Here is a 24,167-nt window from a genome sequence, read left to right as displayed (position 1 = left end):
AATTCGATTTAAGGAGGAGGACATCAGTGAGGTGTTGTCAAGACACTGCTTTTACCTGGGAGAGGTTAAATGAAGCAACAGTGCTGTCATCGTAAAGCAGAATGTTGATGGTATCGAGCGCCCATGTGCTCTCTGCTAGGAGGCCAGACTTCAGAGACATCATCACACGCCAGGCCTCAGGCATTCCTGAGATGAGTACCAAGGGAGAAAAGTTGTTATTGAACAGTACTGTAGTTGGATTGCAAACGCAGGATTACACTGTGATACACATTCAATCAATTAATTGAATGTTTAGAACTCTGTAGAATTGATTCTCGATTTTGTCTTGAAGCAATTGAGGCCATATGGAGTGCACCGCTACACTGCAATCAGGAGAGGATGTGGCATCATTTCTTGGACACTCAGATATATGCATGCCGATGTAGCAACTCTGGGATAAGCGTTATCAAAACAAGAGTTCAGGCCATCCGATTAAAAATATTTTTCAAAGCACAATTAATTGAAAAGCGTCAATTGATTGCTAATATCACCCAGTGCATTTTACCTGCTTGTTTTATGCAAGTTTATTCTACAATGTGCAATTCAGCAAATTGCCAGGCAATACAACAGAGACTAAAGCTGTGTCTCACCCGTGTCCTTGGAGGTGAGTCTGCGTCGAGGCCTGAGAATTGGCATGGTGCCCTCCACGGATCCCAGTGGGTAGTTGAGGTCCCTTCTCAGGTTGTGAGGGAACTGACTCATAGGTCCACACCCCTGAGAGCCCATCATGGACATCCCGGGCTTTGACATCTTCATGGCTGACAGGAAAGCTGCTTTGCTGGGTGAGACGCGAGAGTCCAAGGAGCGCTGAAAAGCTCCTGGACTGGGAGCTCTGGGCAGGTGGTTTGCCATGGATTGGGAATTGGAATAAGAGGACGGTGGGTGACGCGATGAAAAGGGAGGCATACCGCCTGATGATGACATATAAGGAGACTGCCGGTGCCATTGATCCTGCCCCGGTCGCCCATCCATGTCTTCTCTGCCAATTGAGCCGTAAGGGGGCATTTGGGATGGGTGTCCTTGTCGATTGGGATAAGGATAACCGAGGTCTGTCCTGGATGGCCACATGTTGGGACCATCAGCGGTGTGGTTAGGAGGAGGCCCCCCACCCATCATTCCATGCTGGCTTGGGATTGAAGAACCCATACGATCGCGGGAATAGGGGTAAGGGAACTGCCCTTGGATGGATCTGTGATCTGGGCCTGAATAGCCCCCACCATAGTGGTTATACATGTCTGCCTGCTGGTTGGAGTAGTGCATTCCATACATCTCACTCTCATGCCTCTTGGGCGGAGGACCATACATGCCATCCATGGATCGCTTGTAGCCCTGCTGAAGCAAAGGTGGATGTGAGTTAGCAATACAGTTTCAACACACAGTTAGTTCTAATCATTTGTATAATTTCACTGTGACTAACTTCATAACGAGCATTGTAAAGTCATATACACATACACATGTATATGTATGATACATACAGTATATTGGGGCTCATGATATGGTTCCTAGTTACTTAAAGGTAAGTTAAAGGTAACAATTCCATGAAATAATTTCAATGCTGAAGGCAATATTTTGTCATTACACTTTTCAATTATACATTAAAGATAATGAAGCTATATAATACTTAACAGAAAATAAGGCATCTCACCTGTTGCTGTTGGTACATCCCAGAAGGATGCATCCCATACGGCATGCCAGGATACTGTGGGCTGTAGCCATCATGTCTTCAACATAAAACAAGTGGGAATGTAACACGCACTACTTTCCAAATTGTTACATAAATGAACTCATGACAAAACTATGACATCACACACAGGTTCTGACCTCTGCTGTGAAGGGTATCTGCTGGAAGAATACATGCTACCCTCGCTGTGAGGTGCCATGCTGTTCTGATTTCCAGGGGGACCCAAGCCCCCCTCTATCCCCATCAGGTGGTCCGGTCTGTAAAGTAAACAACAGTTTAGCTTCAATGCCCCTGCCAACAAAAAAATGGAACCTCTAAAGTCAAAGGAACCTGAAATCACACAACCTCGGAACATGAAAATAATTTTCAGGGATAAAATGCCTTAAAGCAGAAGTCAACGCAGACATATTTTTTTCAAGAATATGTTTTATACAAGTCCACTAGTTGAAACAGGGCATTCTGATAAATATTGCGTTTGTGTAATAAGTGTTAATCCACTCGTTTTAGCCATCTCTGGGGGCGGCCATTTTGTCTTCTGTCGACTGAAAATGACATCACAACTGCTCACAACGATCAATCACGGCTCAGATTCAGAGAGCAGGTCAGCTGTGATTGGTCGTTGTAAGCAGTTGTGATGTCATTTTCAGTCGACAGAAGAGAAACTGGCCACCCCCAGAGATGGCTAAAAACAAGTGCATTTTGCTACTTAATTTATATTCCACAAACGCAGAATGCTGTGTTTCAACTAGTGGGCCTGCTGGGAACATATTCTTGAAAAAAATATGCTTGGGTTGACTTCCGCTTTAAAGTTACACAAAACTCAAGAGGTCGTGCAAGTGTCAGGCATGACGACTTAATCATATTTTTTTTTTCTGACTTCAGGTGAGTTATTATAAAGGATTAACTACACAATTGAGTTTTTTTTTCTTGTACGACAGAAAGCCAGTGACAGCTGAGAGGAAAAATGCGGCGATGACCACAGAACAAGAAAATATTACGACATACTACATGTCTCTATCCTGACTCTTGGCTTCATTGTCACAAATAATAAAATAAGAAGAGTGACATGTGTATTGTGAAGAGAATCCCTTCCTGAGTAAAAGTAGTAAAAACGTCTCTATTGCCACAATGGCCATTGCAATGCATCAACGTATACATTTACATCAACATCTAATGTTTTGAACCTCTGTTTTGTTTCGTTAAAGAGAGGAATTCAAGCTCCGTTATTCCCTATGAGAGAGACTGAGTGAACTACTGTTAAAATTTAGAGATTCCACTGTTCATCCGTACAAAGAATTTACATGACGGAGAGACATTAGCGGTTCATGAATGTCTTGGTCCGTCTCTAATGCTCACCTCCTATCATAGCCTGGTCCGTATGGGTACTGCGAGCGTTGACTTATGCTAAGGGCTGCTGGGGGCCTTCCGTACACGTCCTGCACACCTCCAGGCGGCATTTGACCAGGCATATATGGATCTGCTCCTGCCACTGAGGGAGAACAAAACTCAAGATGTCAATATATGTATACGTATGGGTATGTCACATACACATATTCCTACATATATGTAGGAATATAGATAGTTTGAGCAAAACATACTTTATTTTAACAAGTGTTTCAATTAAAAAAGGGAAATAATTTAGCCTAAAGTATGTTTTACAATTGAGTCATATCTTCTGCACGCCAGCAGGTGGCGGCATCCCCTAATAAATATTCACCAGGTTCTCAACTTGTTCATTGGTTGGGACTGTTTTTGGACTCCTACGCCCAGAGATTAACTTTTGTCCCTCAGGCTGTTCTTCCCTTGAACTCTCAGAACTCTGATCTCTAGTCCCTCACAGGGACTATAACATACGAGCTTTTATTCCATAATACTGAGTGAAATAATGTAAACATACCCTGTATATTTTGCCCCTATGTTGTCAACATTGTGTAAACAACTTTTACGGATCCATGTTCTATAGTGCTTGTCCTCATTAGGGTCGCGGTTGAGCTGGAGCCTGGTTCAGGTGGCTTTCGGTGAGAGGTTGTATACACCTTGGCCTGGATTGATCACCCGCAAGTAGCAGCGCTCATATACACAAATCATTAACACTCACACCGTTGAACAATTTAGAGTCTTCAATTAACCGAATATGAACGTCTTGGAATGAGGGAGGAGAAAACCTCCACAAGCATGGTGAGCACATGTAAATGCCACACAAAAAAGCCAGAAACGAGATGTGATTCCAGAAGCTCAGATCTGTGAGACTGATAAACACTATTACACCATGTATGCAACTGAGGTCCATCAAAGTGTTATCGTTCATTCAAACGCCAGTCCTCCTTAGGTTTCGTATGGTACAATGCATACAAATTGGTCCAGAGGTTTTCCTCAGCAGGGTGGAAAGGATGAAAGGGTGGAAGGGAGATGGTGAAAAGGATGAACAAGTTAAGAAAAGAAATACTCAGCTGCAAGAACATCAAAGCAGCTGATGTAATTTACAAAGCTTACTGTTTTTTGAGTATCAGTTGTACAATGTCATTTTTGAGGCAATCCCATTCACAGATTCTTATGAACTATAAGATCCTTTATAAAAAGATAATGACTGTCACATTTCATTTCATCATGATGACTAGTTATTCACACGCTTGTGCTTTGCGTTGGCCTCACTCACTCTTTCTCATGCCAGCGAAGGGGTCCTTGGCATCGTATTGCATCCTCATCATCATGTCAGGCATGCCGAGGCCTTGCTGGTATGAAGCAGAGGGTGGCAGAGAGGCAGCACGCTTCTGGAAGGCCGGATCACTGACTTCTGAGAAGGGATCCTGCACACTCACGCTGCTCCTGCGAAGGAGAGGGGATTAGAAATGGAGGGACAAGGACAGTCAAAGTGGGAACAGGAACTGTGTAAGAAATGTGTACTATTTAGTGAAATATCAATACTATTTATTATATGTATTCCAGCCTGTCAACATTGTATTATGTTATTTACTCACCCCAAAATTATACTTGGTCGTCTTAATATTTTTGTGTTGAACTAACAAAATGCACAATGGGTGGCGGGCTAGACCGGTGTTGGTAATTTCATAGATGAGCCTGGGCCGGAGGATCAGACAGTCGACTGTGGGACTGTTTACAGTCGGCTTCACCTACCGCCAGTCTAAGCAGCTCCTCTCATTCCCTTTAACTGTGGTGTGCTCACAAGTCTCACATGGCAACATGGCACTGACTATTCTCTGCGTGTATATGAGGACGAAGCATAATCTCAGTGATCCGTTTTTAACGCTCTGGCCATGATGTGGCAGCAGGCAAGGTGAGGGTTCAACCTTAATATATAGGGAATGAGCTGGTATTAACCACTGGTGACTTTAATATGTCTGCGGAGCTTGGTATCTGTCTGCCTGCGCCTCCATCACATTTACCAAAATGGCATTAGTCCAGAGATCCATCCTGTGGCAAAATTTAGATGCGTGTGAGCTGGTGTAAATTTAACATTCTGCCACCAAATTGTCACACTGCCAAGCACATGTCCAAGGACGCTTCCTCTGCTGTGACACAAAGCCTAGCTTGGCGCAGACCGGTCTGCCAAGTTGGACAAATACGCCCGGTGCCTTGCGCTTGCATAAAAATCAGGATCGGCGCAGACCGGTCTGCCAAGTTGGACAAATACGTCCGGTGCCTTGCGCTTGCATAAAAATCAGGATCCACCAACATTTGAGCTCTGCCACAGAAGCGCAGTCTAAGAAAATAAAGCCTAATCTGTAGAAAATAAAAATACTAGGTCAACATTTTTCTTTTTGAGAGCATTATGAATATCATACAATTTAGTACAGATTACATTTGTAATCACAATCATAATTGTGTCGTTAATTGTATTATTTGCATCAAGCATGTAAAAACCACCTGCTGCCTGTACTACAAAACGTTCATTTATTTTTTTGTTGGCATGAACGACTACGTCCGCCTGCTCAAAAAACTCGAGGCACACATGAGAACTTTCCAAGACTAATATCCTCAAATGCAGTCAAGTGGAATATGAGCTTTACTTCATCTTCAAATCATAACTGATCAAGTGCACTACAGGCTTCCTCACATCAGTCTCGTGTGACCTTTAGGTCTGTAAATCAACTCCCCTTTCCTTCCATGAAGTTTGCATCAATTTGAAAGTGTCAAAAGATATTTTACAGGGAAAGACACATTAGATTAAATGTGAAATGTAGCCAGTGATGACTGCTGCTGTATGCAGTGAAAAAGCCAATGCATCTAGATTCAAAATAACATTGTCGTTAAATGTGTAACTATTGTAAAGTATGACTTAAGGTACCTGTTTGGAGGCATGGGTGTGCCCTGTCCAAGAGGGGTGGTAGCACGGATGGGGGGTAAGAGGTCCCCTGCACCTTCTGCAGTGGAGCTGCTGCCAGAAGATTGCGGTGTCTGTGGACCTTGGAGGGAGCCGCCCGAGTTAGCTGCAAGATTGAGATGATGGGGTGTTATGACTCTAGCTATAGTTATGTCATAAACTTAAAAGGCAATGATAATAATGGTAAGTCAGCTTGCTTGTCCACAGAACTCCTAACGTGGACTTTGGCTCGACAGAGATTCTGTATTAGAGAGAATACTTTGGAATTGAGGCCAAGGCGCTGGCAGTAATGACCTACATGAGAAGTGAGCTGAAGCAAACAGCCCACATATTGGCATCAGTATATGGGAACAAGATGGCTGCTAATGAGGGGCCAATGGAGGAAGAGAAGGGCAGATAAAAACAGCAGAGATTAATTTCTCTGAAGGAACGGCATCGGGCCACGTGAAGGGAAATAAAGTCACAGAAAGTCAATCACACCACACGCTGTTCGACTGATTACAATTTGTTGTAATTTCAAAACGATATTTTCCATTAATTCAAGTGTAGGAGTAGCAAAGATTGAGGTGCTGAAGTCAACTGGCTTCATGCATAGCTCTCATCATATAAATGATAAAGGAATATACTTTACATAAGTTAACTGATGCAAAGCAAAAACTGAACAAATTACATACCTGCCATTAATAGCGGAGTTAAAATCGTCAGCGCTCAATAAGCCCTCCTTTTAGCTAGTAAGATCCTACATAAGCAAAACAAATGACAACCTCATCTGATGTGTTGAGGCAGATATAAGCATTTGAATGTACTAAATGGAAATGTTTCTATTAAAATTTAAGGTGCTGCCAAATGCTTGGTCAGGTTCAGACTGATGTCACGGCTTCTGACCATGCATCCACACATTTCCATGAAAAACCGATACAATTTGAGGAAGTTATGTTGCTAATGGGCAGCATGGCGGAGCGACGGTGAGCACATCTGCCTCATAGTTCTGATGTTCGTGGTTCGGCTCGGGCTTCCTCTGAGTACTCTGGCATCCTCCCACAGTTTAAAGGCATGCATCTTTGTTTAATTGAAGACCCTAAATTGTCTGTGAGCGTGAATGCTTGTTTGTTCAGCTCACACACACACATCTAATGAGGACAATATAAAAAAAATGGATGGACAGATATTTCTAATGTTTTATATTTTACAAGAAACTTTGACATCTGCCTGTGCTGTTGGCTGATTGCTAGTCAATCACAGGGTGATTATGAAGAACGAGCGGAAAGTGATCCCATGATGGGTACGTCTTAATATGTGAATCACTACTCTGCTGTAAACCTACATATCAAAATGTGTAATACCCTATTGATAGAAATTACGGCCCTATTGATAAAAATGACGCACCACCTCCTAGGTAATGAGTTATAATAGACAATAGAAGAAAGGTAAAACTGAGTTATCCTATTTAGTAGTTATAATGCCACACAATTCTGTGAATTCTAGGAGTAAAGAGACACAAGAGGCTGGCAACACAAGCTCATAAAACCAAGGGATACAAATTCCCTGAAGCAAGTTTAATGGAAAATGAGGACCGCTCTGCTAAAAAGATGACAAAGACAAAGAGAGGATATGAAAACGGCCTAATGAGTATTTAGCGTAAGAAGCCTTCCACTGGAACTGCCTTGGTGGCCTATTACTGCACCGCACGTTTCCAATAGGAAAAAAACACAGACGAAAGCTTTAAAAATTCATACTAATTCTAAATTATTCAATGACGTTCCCTGCCTCTACATGGTAGGAGACAGAGAGAAGGAAAAAGATGCTGAAATGGAGGGCGAGATGCTTATGCCATAATGAGGTGAGAGGTGAAAGCTCTCCCATCCGCTAGAAGAGGAGCACACTGAGCACGTACCACATGTAAACAATGCCGGCCGGCTTTAACCAAGGTTCAGAAGAAGTTTACCATTCTTCAAGAGCAGACTGGCTGATGCAGAATATTCAGCGTTGCAGTGAAGAAGGGGGAGGGGAAGATGGACACGAGTGTGAACTCAAGTGCCCTTTTGCTCCACATTTAGAGGGAGGAGAATGACAGCGAAGAAAACAAATGTGAGCGTTTGAGTCACGTGGTTGACATTTGATGTGCGTGTGGGTTGCGTGCGTCTGTCAGACATAATCCACTGGGATGGTGGCAAAGAGGAGGGGTTATGGGTGGGAGTCAGTCAGCCGAGTCACTTTTGTGAATGAAAGGTGACGGGGAGGTCAGGTTTGTTTACATTATACATTCCAGCCCTCATTAATCACTCCTCCACATACACATACACGCACTCTCTCCCAACTACGAGCCCGCTGGACACACTCCATCAGTGACATCACTGCATTGTCAAGTCTATAAATAGACTGGCAGGGTCTCTGAAGGGCAGATGGCTCATGATGTAAAAGGCGAAAAAATATGTAGTGCACAAGTGACATTGAATCAAATGCTTTATTGGGCAATAAGTATCAGAAACATTTTTCCTTTTATTAAAGTTGATGTACAAAAACAATTTTTGTTTTGTTTGTTTTTTTGCTCCCGAGCTTCCACCATGAATAACAACCCCTTTATAGGCAATTGTTACCAAACTTTTTTTTTTTTTTGTGGGGCCTCCCTGTTTGGATATTAAACGTTTTTAGCCCCCTTTCATCACAAACAAAACTCATCTTTGTTGTCATCATGTTGCCGGACCATTTTAGAGCAATACAATGTACTGCACACTGCAGACACTTGCCGTCCTGGCTGGTCCACCGATATTAAAGAGTGACAGTGTACCAATATTATCTTTAACACTCTTTCTACTATTGCTGACACATGTCATTATTAGCTGCTTGGTAAGTGTTGAAAAGCGGTATGTTTTCACATTTAAAAAACTGTATTTTTCATTTCTAATTTCATTCTATTCATGCATGTCATTTCTAATAGTTATACTAGAAACAAGTACTTTCTGACAACAAAGAAAAGACTGATGTTCCCACTAGACTGGTTTGTGAACATAATTTGAGAGAAATGGTGAAATTGGCTATGTGGAAAATGTTTTAGACCTTTGAGTTCATCTCATAAAAAAATGGGAGCAAAAACAAAAGTGTTTTATATTCTTGCCGAGTGTATATTATACTTTAGGCCAAGAAAGAAGAGATGAGACTGGATTATGATGCATTATAAAAATGAGGGAACTTTCATTTAGCCATATGTGTTTATGTGTGTGGTCTGCGTGTACAGTACAGTATGTGTCAATGCTCTTTTCCACAAGCAGGAAAAGCAATCTGCAGTATCTCATGCAGGTGAAGTACCCCAAAGTTCTTTTAAAAAGCCGAGGTCACCTTTCTCAACTCAGTTGCAAATTAGAAGCGTGCCCTTAATGCACCAACTCTCTTCTTTGCCCATACACTCCTGGGCCTCATGTCATAATTGTTCACAATACCAAACATATACAGTCACCCAAACACAACCTCCCTTAACCTCAATCATACAATAATCCGAAAAAACGCAAGTCTCTGGCCTTAGGTCCAAATGAGGAGGGTATCATAGCTGACCTTCATTAACTGGTAAAGTGTCTCATTAAAATTGTTACAGTATTTCATAGGCTTAGGGGTGCTCTCCTGAGAGCATGCAGGACTTGTACATATTCTGAAACTAAACACTGCCCTGCGATTGGCTGGCAACCAATTCAGAGTGTCCCCCGCCTACTGCCCAAAGACAGCTGGGATAGGCTCCAGCACGCCCGCGACCCTTGTGACGATAAGCGGTATCGATAATGGATGAATGAATGAAACTAAACACTTTGGGGTATGTAGTTCATGTTTCATCCTCTACCTTTGAGATTCAATGTATCCTTGTGGGCGAAGTCGACCAAATTGACCAAGTTCAAGGGTTTGTTCAAGGTCCGATTACGCAATTATTCATTGGAAGACTCATTAGGATAATCGATTCTAAAATGATCTGCAGTGACAGCCCTATATGTATCCTTGTATGTATGTATGTATGTATGTATCATATCGTCATTGTCTGGCAGAAACCTCATATGTCCAAATATGATTAAATTCAAGTTTTTTCACAAATCAATTCTAATGGTCTGTCCCGATTTCGTCTGTAATATTCATACATTTCTAGTCGATTTAAAGCGGTGAAAATAACAAATGCACAAATAAAAACAGTTACACAGCCGCTCTTGAATGCAACCTTATGTATGAATGTTGCAGAGGTGTGGCAATCTTACTTACATTTCCTCCATTGGCGGAAGCCGTGTGGCGTCATGGTCACCTCTATTTACCGTATGGGTGTTTTTTTTTTGGGTGGGGGGGATAATTCCGAGTGATAATAGTAAGGTCCGCTGGATTAAGTTGTCTTGTTTGTTTAATATGAATTATGTGATGCTTTGTTGCAGAAGGACCTCGATTGTGTGTCACGGAGGTGAGTCGCCGTTTCATTTTAATATCCACTTTATAGCTACGGTTAGTTGGCTCATTGTTTTATTTATTGCATCACTCAAAGCTTTATACCTTTAAGAAGGCGTTTGGTGAAAGTGTTGTAGCCTAAATGAAGATGTATTGTTTTGTATTGTCTAGGGCAGACGTTAGCTCTTGTGGCATTTTCAAAGGCATTTTGCACGATGGAGGCTTGACATGCGCGCTGACTTTGACGTACTCGTGCCGCCTGCTTGGTTTTTGTACTCTTAAATGCAAGTGTGAAATTAGCGATTGCATTTTAGGTAGTATTATGCGGACGTGAGTGTGCAATAGGCAATAAGGCATAATACAACGTGGACGAAGCGGTACCTAGGAAATCAAACAAGCTGGAGTTTTTTTTGTACCTCCTGTAAAGTTGTCATTTTAACACTATGAGGATTCCGCCTGACAGTGACGATAGGTAGTATGTATGTATGCAAACACGTGGTTCAACAAATCAACTAGATTCCAGTAATAATGTCAGCTTTAATAAAAAGCTGACTTGCCTTTGGACTTCGTCAAAGTGAAGAACATGACTTTTGGACCCAGTTGTGGTCCCTACTGTTAAAAATGTACTTTTTGGGTTTTTTTCAACCTGATCCAAATAACTGTGACTCAAGTTCGGTGCACGACAAAAATTGCAGCAGACAGACTCCTATGAATCCCACGTATCCCCTGGTGGGAAACAATTACCGGTAGATTTCTTACTCAACAGCTTCACAATTGATGTGTGGTTTCAGCTACCTGCTTTTATCATGTCAATACAGTATATTGAATGTGCAGTCTGTAATATTATCAAATATCAGATACGACTTAATTTTTCATCCAAGCACATACAGTATACTGTTAAACCCCCCACATAGCTCAACATACATTTCAAGGATTATGATTGCTGTTTCTTTTCCAAGCTTTGCTTAACATCATCTGAATCATTGTGATTTCTGATAAATGAATAAATTATATACAGTTACATAGTTACATGCCATTTTTTTTGCACAACAGGCATAATCAGGCACAATTGAAGAAAAGAAACATTTGAATGACTTAATGTTTGCTACTAAATCTAAGTTACATACAAGCAAGACAATTAGTATTATGGGTGGTGAAAAGGGTACTAATTAGCTAATACAGTGTTGCTTCAGTATTAATGCAATGACAGGCCTTAGTATGCTGCAAAAGTAGAACGATTGACTAAGCCTGATCGTGCTGCGTACCGATGGGAAAGAGTCTGAAACCGGTGAGAATTGAACAAGCCTTACCAGGTGAGGGAGGCTGGATCTTGACTTGCTTCCTGCTGTCCCCTGCAGCCACGCTTCCGCTGCTGCTGCTGCTGCTGTCGGCTGGAGGCTCTTCACCTCGCTCCATCTTACACTCATAGGCAAACAGGAACTGGATATAGTGCTTCTTGAGCGAGCTGGCTGAGCTGCTCGATGTTCCCACGCTCAGCGTGTTGGACAACTCCCGCCATTTCTTGTTCTTGTTTACCTTTGGAGGGTGACAAAATTTTAAAATGTAAAAAGTTTTTTTTTTTTTATGTTATCGAATATGTATGCGATTTATTATTGTAGTTTATGGTTGTTAAGTGTAACAAAGAGTTGTTTCCAACCCATGTTTCCCAACTTTTATTTTATTATTTTATTTATAATAATAAAGAGATTTTTGTGTCATTGTTCTTTTTGAATACTGTATGATTTGAATGAAAGCGTCATCAATGACAGTCCACAAAATGGTGTAGGCCGTCGATGATAATTAATCACTGTGATTGGCTGTTAACTAACAAATCTGTGTATAAGATAGAAGCGACTATTAGGTAAAGAGGTTGTTAGTGAGTACCGATAAGTAGGTTGATTAAGTAGTATTAATCCAAAAAAAAAAAAATCAATCCCTTGCTTAGGTGCAATACATTTTCAGGACCTAAACAACATATAATGTTTTTCATTTAAGTATACTATTTTTTCATGTTGACATTTTCCTTGAGGATTGCGACATACTTTTCAACCCATTGAATACATTTTTGCATAGAGTCTATTATGGTTATGGTTATGTGATGTTACCATGGCAAGGCCTCCAATGTCCCGAACAGCGATGTAGAGTTTCCAGAGATCCAGAGGCTTCTTTCCCACAATTGGCAGCTGGGAAACGGCTGTCCCTCTCTCCTCCATGAAGGACAGATAGCGCTCCACCCACACCCGCCTCTCTGGCTCCACACCCAGCTCGTATAGTCGCGACACTCGCTCGCCACTGGACGTTGAAGAGTTTGGGTTGGCTTTCTGTCAAAAAAATACGGAGGGCAAAAAAGTGGGATTGAAAAATGAAAGACTTTTAAACGGGTAGTTAATGTATATAGCTCTCTGATTGCTACAATAATAAGAATGGTCATACCTCTCACTTCCTTAATGACCTATATTTATATGAATTGTATACAGGCGATTACACAGTCTATTTGTTGTACCTCGTACTTTTAACAATTCTCTCTCCCCGTGGGAGTCATTAAGTTTCATCGCATATTTACACTTAGGGAACTAGGCTCTCGGTTATACGGGCATACTAAAACACACAATTTAGTTCATACATCCACAGCACATTCACATGGCCTTATGTGACATGGCCTAACCCACCACTTGATCCATAATTTTGAAGACCTCCATTTCTCCATTTCGAATAAATATGTCATGATACAATAAAGTGAAAAAGCAATACAGACTTTAACTGTCCTCCTTTTATGGCTATATGTGACCAACCATCCATCCATTCATATTGAATATGAGGTACTTACTGGGCTTGGGGGGGCCTTGACAGGCCAAGGAGGGCTGCTTATGCTGTCACTATCATCTCCATGGTAGGAGGACAAGCTGGCGGGGCTGGGTGACAGTGGGGAGGGGACGGGCAGGGCACTGCCTGGTGTGGTCGGCTGCGACGCACACTGCTGGGGGCCGGAGGTGCTGTTAGTGTGGCCGTCTTGTAGCTGGTGTGGACAGAGGGGGGGAGGGGGGGGGGGGGGGGGGGGGGAAATCACCTTTAGTGGATTAAAGTATGATTTAATAACTGAACATCCAAAAACATGTCTGATCCTGAGGCAGCAAAATCACTTGACTAAAAGAGGGACAGAGATCTAAAAAAACGCAGACAGAGGTGTTTCCAGAGCTCGGCAGCGACCCTCCGTCCCCGGTTTCCGTCCTGCATATTCAATCGACCCACGTGGTCCCAGTCGGCCGGAGTCAGCCAACCGGCGTCGACAACGGACTTCACCGATACCGCGTCACATGCAGGTAAAAAAGGGTGTGGTGACCTTGCGGTCACACAGACGCAATGACATGCGTCAAATATTCTTTTTATTTCACCGATGACAATGCTGTGCGAGTGTGTGTGTCAGTTGTTTTTGTTTGATATTTTTTCTTTGTTTGGCGGCGTGTCTGCTCGTGCGCCGCCTGCGTGTCGCGTAAAGATTACGTAATTGATGCCGATTGGCTGTCGCCGGATAAGGACAGGCCGGGACCACGTGGGTCGAATGAATATGCAGGACGGAAATCGGGGAGGGTCGCTGCCCCTGGGTGTTGCTAATAAATAGCCCGTCTCATATAGCCAAATAAAGAAACCACGATATTAGAAACACCTCTCTGAACACCAGTTTATTTACATTATCATAAATGATATACACAAAAAAAACCCAATTGTCACATTAATTACTAATACAATAATGCCAATAAGTCTTTGACAGTGTCAATGAAAATCTTTTCTAACTTCCTGTGAGTTTCCATATTCATCCAATCTGCGCATGTTTGTGTTTTCTCCAGGTAATCCAACTTCCTCCCACAGTCTGAAATCATGATTATTGAGGACTCTAAATAGTCCATAGGAGTGTGAGTGTGAATGGCTGTTTGTGTCGCTTTATGTACTCTGTGATTGACTGGCGCCCAGTCCAGGGTGCACCCCGAAAGGCATCTGGGAACGCCCATAACGTTCTTGACAGTGGAGCCGATATTTGAACAGAAAAAGTGACTCACAGTGACTCTAGGCACCATGCAAGCCTGTTCACAGTCTGGTCCCTCACTCAAATCTGTCCCCCAAGCAGCAACAACTCACTATTGTTCCTCACCGCGCTCGCCGCGGCCAATGAAGCCTTGCCGCGAAAAATAGACTTAAAACAGAGTACAGACGAAAGACGGATTCAATAAATGGCCTTCCGGCTATGCTTACTCCGCCTATTTTAACATTTTTCCTGTCATTCGTCAACCGTCAGCAAAACGGGCGTCCGTCATAGGCGGATATACGGGCCGGTCCGTTACATAGGCGATATGCCCAGCTCTGATAAGAATATGTTTATTATTGTGGCTTTAGCCTGGAGTAAAACTGCACAACAACACACAGAGGGCCAGTTCGTGTATTTGAAGTAGAATACACAAGGTATGGTGAAAATATAACACATATTTGGGTTCTTTGCATGTCTACGTGTATCTAAATTCAACAATAGGTATGAGTTAGTCTAGATTGAATTTAGATCAGTGTGTTTCACCTACCTGGAAAACAGTGTGTGTGTGCGCGTGCACACACACCTATAAGAAACTTGCTTTAGACGGAACAACAGCTTGACAAGCGCTGCGGGTCTTTATGTGGAATGTTCAAGTCAGCAAAAGCTTATCTTCCCTGCTTTCTATTTCCCTGAGTCTGTCTTCTGTGGATCTCTCTGTCTTTTGTGTTTCTGCACTCATTCCTGGCAGACAGATCATCTCTTTTGGGAGCACGAGGGGTCTCTCTGGCTGCTCTGAATGCCTTTAAATAATTCAGAAAGCCCTTACTACCATAAGCAGCAAAAGAAAAGACAGGGATTTGGAGCGAAAAGACGTGTAGCGGATGTGATGGAGGTGCATGTGTGTGAGTGAAAACAATTGAGAGTGGGGAAGGAAAGAGCAAAGAGCAGTTTTGCTGTTGTTGAGCTGAGCCAAGTCAAGGTGCAACTCGAGGGCGAAATGAGAGGTCAGCGTTGTATTTGTGATGTGTTTGGTTGCGTGCAATAACAGCGATGTTGAACTAAAAGGATGGTGTGTGGCTTCTCGTGTGCCCATGCACGTTTGTGTCCAAGCGACCGTGTGTGCTGCAGATGCCAAGCTCTCGTGTTCAGCTCGGGCTGCCAAAACACCAGCTAGAGAGAGCTGGCGGCCAAAACAAAGCGGGGAAAACATTAGGAATGGTAAATGTTAAACAAATCATTAAATATGGTGAGAAAACAACAGAGAAACAACCCACTGTGCTACAGCAACATGTGTGGATCAGAACTCATTAGGTGCCCAAGAGCAAAGAAAAGAGGATTAAAGTGAGGGGAAAAAAGAAACATAAATATAATTTCTGTTACCTTTGGCTTGTGTGTGTCGTTGGCGGGGCCATTGTCATCTTTTGCATCTGCTTTCATTTTCACATCTGGGCTCATCACCCCGTCGCCAGACATTCCAATGGCTCCTTCACAAAGGATGAAGAAAACATTTCATGAGAACAATGAAAGCATTACAAAAAATGAAAAGTTTCATCAAACAACTTATGAACAAATAAATTATTTTTACCATGATCACGCAACGCTCTCTCAAGTGACTTGCTGCTGCTGCTGCTGCTGTTTTTGTGTGATTCATTCATTTCTGAAACAAATGGTAGTTCCTTTGTGAGGTGTGAAAGCTTCAGGATAATGACTTGTATGACGTCACAGATATTCGCCTTTCATCGTGTTGACATGTTGTCTCTCTCAAAGCGTTGCTCTCAAGTATATCTGCTATTTCTTCACAAGCGCAAGAAATAAATATTCCCCCATAAAAGATGGCTGCTCAAGACAAAGTCTGTGCGCACTCATTTGATTTTGTTGGGAGAAATCCAAATGCAAGTTCTGCTTCAAAGTGGTGCCACAATAGGCAATGGGGGCGGGGTTTGCATTCACATGATAGACAGTCCTTTCAAAGACATTGGCATAACTGCCTTTGGCTTCAAGTTGAAGAGGAGCTAAGATTGTCAAGACTACATTTATTTCATAGCGGGAGCTGTATAATTCTTAAAAACAAAAGAACGTATCCTTGGATACAAGGCTTTTTTATTCTATGCTGCAGCACTGTAAGACTTAACAGACTAATGGCTTTTCACTGTTCCTTGGGCAAACTAGACGACTGCTGTGAAACCTTGGTACTCATTTCAAGTTCCTCAAATATCAAACATTCTAATATTTGGCTTTGAATAAAAGGTAGCTATTCATTCAATGCCCTCAGAGGTGCCTTCAGCGACAATGCACCAAGGCGAAAAGGCTGAATGAAAGTTTGCTACATCAATATTCTCTTGAGTGAAAAGTGGGAGCGCTGAAAAAAATTACCACTGTTGCGAGCCTGGTGGAGAGGCATTGGCCCAAAACCTTGACCCTTTTACTCATTCTATGAGATGTGTTTTCTGCAAATTCAACATAAACACATCCAGCATCTTGAATGACCTGATGCGCAGCACCACTTTCCACTGCAGCAACTCGCACATAATGACTTTCATGGCATTCGGAATTAGGTCAGTGGAACAAATGGGGTCAGACTCAGAACACTTCAAAGTAAAGCTTGTCTCTAAATAGCACGTTGGAACTGATACAGGTATAATGATAACAATAATTTAAAATGGTGATGACAGGGGAAAGTGTACCAACAGATGAATGTACAGTACATAGTTAAGCCCTAAATCGGTCACGTTTTGAATAGAAACAAATATATATATTTTGTTGAATGGTTATCTGGACACAAAGTGGCAAAAATATCTAAGAAGTTGAGCAGCATGCAAAATTAGTCATCATTTAACAACTTTTTTACATTTAAAAAATTATTCATATTCACTGTGGGTGAGCGAACAAATTCATGGCAACAAAGTTCGATAACATTTTCAGTTGGGCAATCCAACAAAAATGTTTTTAAGTTTTGCTGTTGTGAAAATGGGCTTTCCTGCATTACACAACAAAGAAATACCATTTTACAGAACGGTTGTCCCTTTCATTCAATCCCAATTTAAAAGATATAGGTAAAACAACTCGCTTGCTTTGTTGTACTAGTTAACATTGTTGCCATAAATGTTGGTATTTTCAGAATGTCAGTGTCAGTCTGTAGTTTTTCTCCTACAAATAAATGTTTTTTTTCCACACAGTGTATGTCTTTGATGATCTTTTGAATTTTGAGGAAACACAATCTTAATGCGGAAGTCAACCCAAACATTTTTTTTTTTCAAGAATATGTTCCCAGCAAGCCCACAAGTTGAAAAACGGCATTCTGATTAATTTTGAGTTTGTGGGATATAAGTTAGGCAGCAAAATGCACTTGTTTTTAGCCATCTCTGGGGGCGACCATTTTGTCTTCTGTAGACTAAAAATGACATCACAACTGCTGACAGAAGACAAAATGGCCGCCCCTAGAGTATACTAAAAATGAGTGCATTTTTCTGCTGAATTTATATTCCACAAACGCAAAATTAATCAGAATGCCCTGCTTCAACTAGTGGTCCTGCTGGGAACATATTCTTAAAAAAAATATGTTGGGGTTGACTTCCGCTTTAAGTGATCTATTTATATACAGCACAATCTATTGTAAAGGAATTTGGTAATTTTGTAGCATTATCTAGAGCTTTCTAATCAATTACAAATCTTATCTTATCTTATAGAAAACTGGGTATGCCCGTACCGAGAAGGGATATGAATAATTAGAAACATATAATATTGAGTCAAAATGTAAAAACTAATGAAACTATAGACTCACTAACTAATTACCATGAAAAAAACAACAACAGCCGAGAGTGCTATAGTTTTCCTGGGATGTTGCCAAACAACACTGTTGGTCATGTAGTCAAACCTTTGGCAAGTATGAACATTTTCTAATGTCCATGGCTGACAACAAAGACAATACAATACGTCCTCTGCCAACTGGATTGAGCAATCATACCTGAAGGCATCACATTGTAGGCTTGACCTTGTGCATTGCCCATGGCTGAAACATTGTTGCCTGCTGGTCGGTTGTAGGGGACGGTGGCGCTTGAGTGGCTGATGCTAGGTCCTTGATAGCTGCCCTGCCTATACAAAACAGGACAAGATGATTATTTATTATGGTCGTGTTGTAAGACAGTAGCTTCAAATGCGGCTATTATGGCAGGCTGTGGAGGCCATAGGATCACTGGGAAAACTGCGCAAGAGCCGATGTCACATGATTGTATAGAAATGAGATTTAACAAGGTGTTGTTACAACTTTGCGACTTTTATCTATAAACAGTGTCGACAGCATATCACTGATCAAATACATTTCCTCCACAAGATTGCAGACGACTGATCTGCATTTCTTCTAAGCTCCCTTATCGTCTCCTCTGAAAATCCTCTTCCCCTCTCCCACAAGTCATAATTTAACTAATTAAGGTGTGCTTTTGGAGAGGCTCATATTATTTGTTTCCATGGCAATGGAAAAAATCAATTCCGCTCAATCGCCCCCCTTCAGTTTCCCTCGTCTCACGGCTCATCATGCAGTGTTGTAAGTGACATAAGAGGGGCTTATCTGCAACCTGCTGAATGCTAACTCCGGCGATGAGTTTGTGTGTGCGTGTCCGTGTGTGTGTGTGTGTGTGTGTGTTTGTGGTTGGTGGGGGTGAGGGGTGAGATTAAAGGCAGCATCTTTCATTACATGCTGGGCAGTGCAAAGTCACTGACATAGAAGTTGAACGGGAACACTGTTTGCAACAATTTGGCCTGTCTGTGTCTCAAACAAGATTATCACATGGATGACCATATCAAAAAAGAGAGGGGAAAGATGGAACATTATCTGAGCACCTGGCCGAAGAAGGTGTACTTGGAAAACTGTAGAGGAAATAGGTGTAATTGGAAAACTGTAGAGGAAATAGGTGTAATTGGAAAACTGTAGAGGAAATATGGTGTAATTGGAAAACTGTAGAGGAAATAGGTGTAATTGGAAATCTGTAGAGGAAATATGGTGAAGTGAGACTTGAGACAGACTGCAGAATATAAGACTATGCAGATGTAATTAAATTGACACAAACCTCGAAACTTTAGTCGTACTCGCCGACAAACGGCCGTTTAAAATTAGAGGCGGACCGGCCTATCGACAGGTACTATTTTTTACCCCCGGGAAAAGGCGAATGACGGATGCTCAGTTTTTAGTAAAATGACCATCTCTGCGCTTTCATACCGCCACCATCGAGAGGCTATAAGACTTCCGCAGAGGACACATCAGACACTTGATTTAAGCTAGCCCTTGGAAGAATAATATTTGCTTTATTTCATTCAAGACGACGATGAATTTGGGTTTATTGTCTGTTCATGCTCAGTTGTCGACAACATGATCTACTGGAGTGCTAATTCACATTTCCATAGAACTCATAGATGTTGAAACATGTACACATTTGTTTTCACACTGTGTTCCCAGTCAATTGGATATTTTCCCCTGCTATACAATTTTTTGTGTACAAAAGCAAGCCCGACTTAAGAGTAGCAGGCCTTCAGTGTTGTAGAATGTTATGATGTAACATACCGAGAAGCAAAGCTCTACCCCAAGAGATTCAGTGTAATAAACCCAAACCCTGACCTCACAAATGTTCACAGACACACTTGCATGAGGAAGATTTTTTTTTCATGATTCCCGTGGGTTCAATGGCCGTGGGTCCTATATTTGCGTCTATAGTATAAAGAAAAAGATGGACAATGTAATGTACGGAAGTACGCAAGCACAGGTTTTCTGATTTTTTTGGCGATGAGCAAAAATTGTATTTGGGTTTATGCCATTCAAATCATTTCTCACTGGCATCAGTCTCCGTTTCATACACAGCGTAATGCCTCTTGTTGGAACTGATACATTTAGCCTAAGAGGAGGGATTGGCTTGGTAAACCCCCCTATAATCTCATCTCACAGATGTAATTAGTCATAGAGCACGGGTGATGATACATATGTAATCCCTCTATTGGGGAGTACGAGGTGTACTGGGTGCTCCTGTGGAAAAGACTGGCCCCAATTCTCGATAATAGGGGGTATATAAAACTCCATCATTGGCTGCCTATCTGCTCCCTAATAAGCCCTGAGTGAGTCAATGCACAGAAATGTATGTTTTGATCTTTACACTTCTCGCATTAAAAATGTTCTCTTTGCAACCAAGTCCCTTGGAAGCGACTTTTCCAGCCCTTTTGCACCCACTCACTGCAATGGGAGACGTAGTCTCATGTGAATGGTCAAACAATCAAATCAACAACAACAGTGGTTGGAAGCGTTTGACTGTGCCGCTCTCCCATTATGACTAATTCATGTCATAAAAAAGGCCATTAGCGAGCACTTGATGGAGGCACCGCACAGTGTTTAATCACACTTAATATATGCATGCACAACTACTGTATGAGGGAGGGGAAAAAATGAGCAAAACGAATTCATCTTGCTCTCAGGCACCTTTGCACCAATGAGGGAAAATATGGTTGACGGCTTGACGCAGGGTGACATGGAGGGTTGGGAAGAAAAAAAGAAATGGAGGGCAAAGAAAAGTAAATATAAGGAGAGGGTGGCATTAAGGAAGACCATTAAATCCACAGTTGGTCTAACAAATGTGTGATATGACAAATGGACACATAGACTGACTAAAAAACATCAACAAATCCTTCAATGCAAAGATAATATTGCTCACTATTGACACTGTCAGAGCTTCATCACACTATAAGCCTGATTTACTGAAGGTTTGTGCAAGCAAAAATGGGCACAGACTTGATTGTTTACTCAAATAGAACAATAGAATGGAAGCCGATCTGCTAACAGGGTGCAACTAGGACTACATCTGCCAAATGGGCAAAATTGCTACACAGTTCATTTTGCACATTCTGAGAGAGTATATTGTCGCTGTCATGTGAAAAACATGTACGTCTAATTTTGTCATTTTTTAAAAAATGTTGACGTTAATGTGGTGTCTAACACGGAAACTCCATCAACATAAAATGAGATGAGTTGTGATGGCTGATTTTTACATGGTTAAACAGGAAGCCCGAAAGGTAGGTGCAAACCGGCTTGCATAGCGGTACCTCCAAGCGCAGGCAAAGTGAGAGGCAGCGGGGCACACTTTTACATTCTGGTAAAGATTTACAAAATACCAGAAACTACATTATTGCAACATATTGTCTTTTCAGATTTATAATTATGGAGCTTCTGAATTATTTAAGAAGCTGACTTCGAGCCAGTCACAAGGAGTCTTGCCAACACTCCTCAAAGTCCTAGTGTGAAGTGACTTCAAAAAATGCCAAATTCAATCTAAGTAATTATACATTATACAAAAAAATGAATTATGAAAAAATAATTTCTATTTCGCATATTTGACAAAATCACAGTTTTTCCGAAGTGAGAGGCATGGCAAGCTCGAAACCGGTGTGCGATGCCACTAGATGAATGACTATGGAAGCGCTCAATGGGCAAAGTGTACAAAACCACTCAGAAACCGACTCAGAAAGTGCTTATTTCAAACGTATCTGAGGGGATTGAATTGTTTCAATGTTACTTGTGCCGAATCTGCAGGTAAAACAAAATTACTGGACTGGCTTTGCCCAAACGGCCACAGCTGGAATCGGGAGCCAGTTAATGTGGAAGTCAGTTGAACTGGAAAACAAACTGGTCCAATAATTACGTGCCCTATTCTTATCTTTTGGTCACTGAAACAACTGTTGTCCTGAATGTGAACAACGCATCGCCACGCACCGCCGAGGCAGTTCGCCGAAAAACGCGGTAAGAATGGCAAAGAGCAGCAAATGTGACAGTAAACATTTCAGTACAATGAGTGACTGACGACTCGATCTCTTCCAATGACGTCACTCGCCGAAGATTACCGGAGACTGTCGAACATTTGCATTTTCATTAAGTGTGTTTCTATGGGTCTAATTATGAATCTGGGTGGGTTGTGTCAAAAAAACTAACGAAAGTATGCTTAAAATAGTTCTAGCCGTCAAAAGATGGTTGGCCGAGTTTACTTCACACTAGGCCTTTAAACTGCATTTCCTTGCTTGTGGGTTATTTTAGTACACTGTGAAATGTTTTGGGTGTAAAAAAAATGTGATTTTCATGTGATTGCTGGCTTCCCCAAAATTATCGGAGCAATATTTTTGTAGCTGTAACTATTTGGTTGCCTCTTCCAGTTCCACCACTTTAATCTTCCTTTAGTGCTTGAGGGTCGCTCCCAATTTTTTTTCTGCTGAAAACCTTCAGAGGTACCAGTACATAAAAAAAGCATAAAACCCTCTATTAAATATGGCTGTCGCCACCATTTTCACACCTGTTGCTAACAGCGCAATCAATCTGTTAGCGTGACCATGCAATTTGGTGCCTGGCCATTGGAGTTTTAGTAAAACATCACAATCTATCTTAGTTGATCATACGCAACACAGTTTGCACAATCTGTGAGCCGAAGCAAGCAATTTAGTGCCCGCTATTTGGGATCTTGACACCTTGCTTGTGGTTGTAGTGTTGTAAAACTGCACTGCTTCATACTGTGAGCCTTAGTTGTTTACCTTATTCCACCAAAAGAGAAAGTATTACACTTTACAAATTGCATTACCCTTTGTATTAAATATTACAAAATCTGCTCTGAAGCAGTGCATTTCTAAAAAACTGCACTCATACTATGAATAATAAACACAGTTTATTTTTGTTTATTTTACAATATACACATAATGATTGAATCATCCAAAATAGCTGTCATCTATTCTATTTTTTTAAAGGTTGAATCTGCCTCAGTGTTTGTTGTGAATGTTATTCATTTGCGCCAGGGGTGATAATGGTGTGGCCCGTTGGTGTACAAAAGGGATGGAGCAGCTAAGCAGACAGGCATGGGAGAGCGAAAGGGGCGAAGAAGCCGGGCCCGGGTCCCTCATAATCGATTGGGGGAGGCAAGTTCAGAATCTGGGGGAGGCCCGCTTAGCGCCAAATTGAGGCATACAGTATTACTGCGATGCACGAAGTGTCGATGGTGAAGTCATATGAGTTCTCAATGAACTAGCCACTAATCAAATGTTGGCTGTCAGGCTACTGGTGACATTATTGCTGGCTCAGCCCGGAGCCGTATCTAGTCATTCACAGTGCAGGACAGACACAGTTAATGTTGGCAACTAGTAAGAATTTGAGAAGAGGGCAAATACATGTTTCTTTTTTCTCAAGACCACATCAAACACAAAGACCTGCAGTGTAAATCCAGCCTAAAACCAGAAACAATGCAGAAAGTTGCTGTTTATCCCCTCAGTAACCTGTTAAAATGCAAACCGAACATTATTGTTTTCTTTAGTCAAGATAGTTCAACTTTAGTGGACGTCTGTGGTCCACTGAGTTTTATCGTAGTTGAATCAATAGTGTAGATCAAACGATCTTGCTTTCACAAAATTTGCCCGTAAAACACACTAACGGCCAAAACACACAATGCAAATGTGTGAAGGACATCAGCGAAGGCCATTTTCACACTGTGGGGCCGTGCATGTCAGTGAGTGTTCGAGCCTGTCCTTGTGTTGATGCACAGGGGTGTGTGCTGTTGCCAAGGGATTGCCATGGTAACGAGGTGCCAGCCAACCATCTCTCGCCATTTCTCTAGAAGCGGCAGCGCCTTGCATCTTTTCTGGGTGGTGAAAGGCCAGGCTGAAGCCTC

General features: G+C 41.9%; 1 protein-coding gene across 4 annotated transcripts in view; it reads right to left on the bottom strand.

Moving 5' to 3' along the window:
* Nucleotides 1-24,167, bottom strand: part of arid1b (AT-rich interactive domain 1B) — a 193,486-nt gene that overhangs the window by 3,096 nt on the left and 166,223 nt on the right. For 3 of the 4 annotated variants that reach the window (XM_086049680.1, XM_086049682.1, XM_086049683.1), the window contains exons 9-21: nucleotides 18,458-18,585; nucleotides 16,079-16,150; nucleotides 15,874-15,977; nucleotides 13,300-13,488; nucleotides 12,578-12,793; nucleotides 11,783-12,008; nucleotides 6,027-6,168; nucleotides 4,377-4,546; nucleotides 3,077-3,209; nucleotides 1,861-1,977; nucleotides 1,685-1,760; nucleotides 630-1,371; nucleotides 56-186 (exon numbers count right to left, since the gene is read on the bottom strand). In XM_086049680.1, the coding sequence (XP_085905806.1) occupies nucleotides 56-186; nucleotides 630-1,371; nucleotides 1,685-1,760; nucleotides 1,861-1,977; nucleotides 3,077-3,209; nucleotides 4,377-4,546; nucleotides 6,027-6,168; nucleotides 11,783-12,008; nucleotides 12,578-12,793; nucleotides 13,300-13,488; nucleotides 15,874-15,977; nucleotides 16,079-16,150; nucleotides 18,458-18,585 (2,446 nt within the window). The remainder of the gene's footprint in view (nucleotides 1-55; nucleotides 187-629; nucleotides 1,372-1,684; nucleotides 1,761-1,860; nucleotides 1,978-3,076; nucleotides 3,210-4,376; nucleotides 4,547-6,026; nucleotides 6,169-11,782; nucleotides 12,009-12,577; nucleotides 12,794-13,299; nucleotides 13,489-15,873; nucleotides 15,978-16,078; nucleotides 16,151-18,457; nucleotides 18,586-24,167) is intronic. The other variant, XM_086049681.1, reaches the window with a different exon arrangement.

Source organism: Filicampus tigris, chromosome 13 (assembly GCF_054856515.1).
Source record: "Filicampus tigris isolate MCC_2025a chromosome 13, RoL_Ftig_1.0, whole genome shotgun sequence".
In the NCBI taxonomy this organism is placed as follows: domain Eukaryota; kingdom Metazoa; phylum Chordata; class Actinopteri; order Syngnathiformes; family Syngnathidae; genus Filicampus; species Filicampus tigris.
This window is presented reverse-complemented; position numbering and strand designations above follow the sequence as displayed.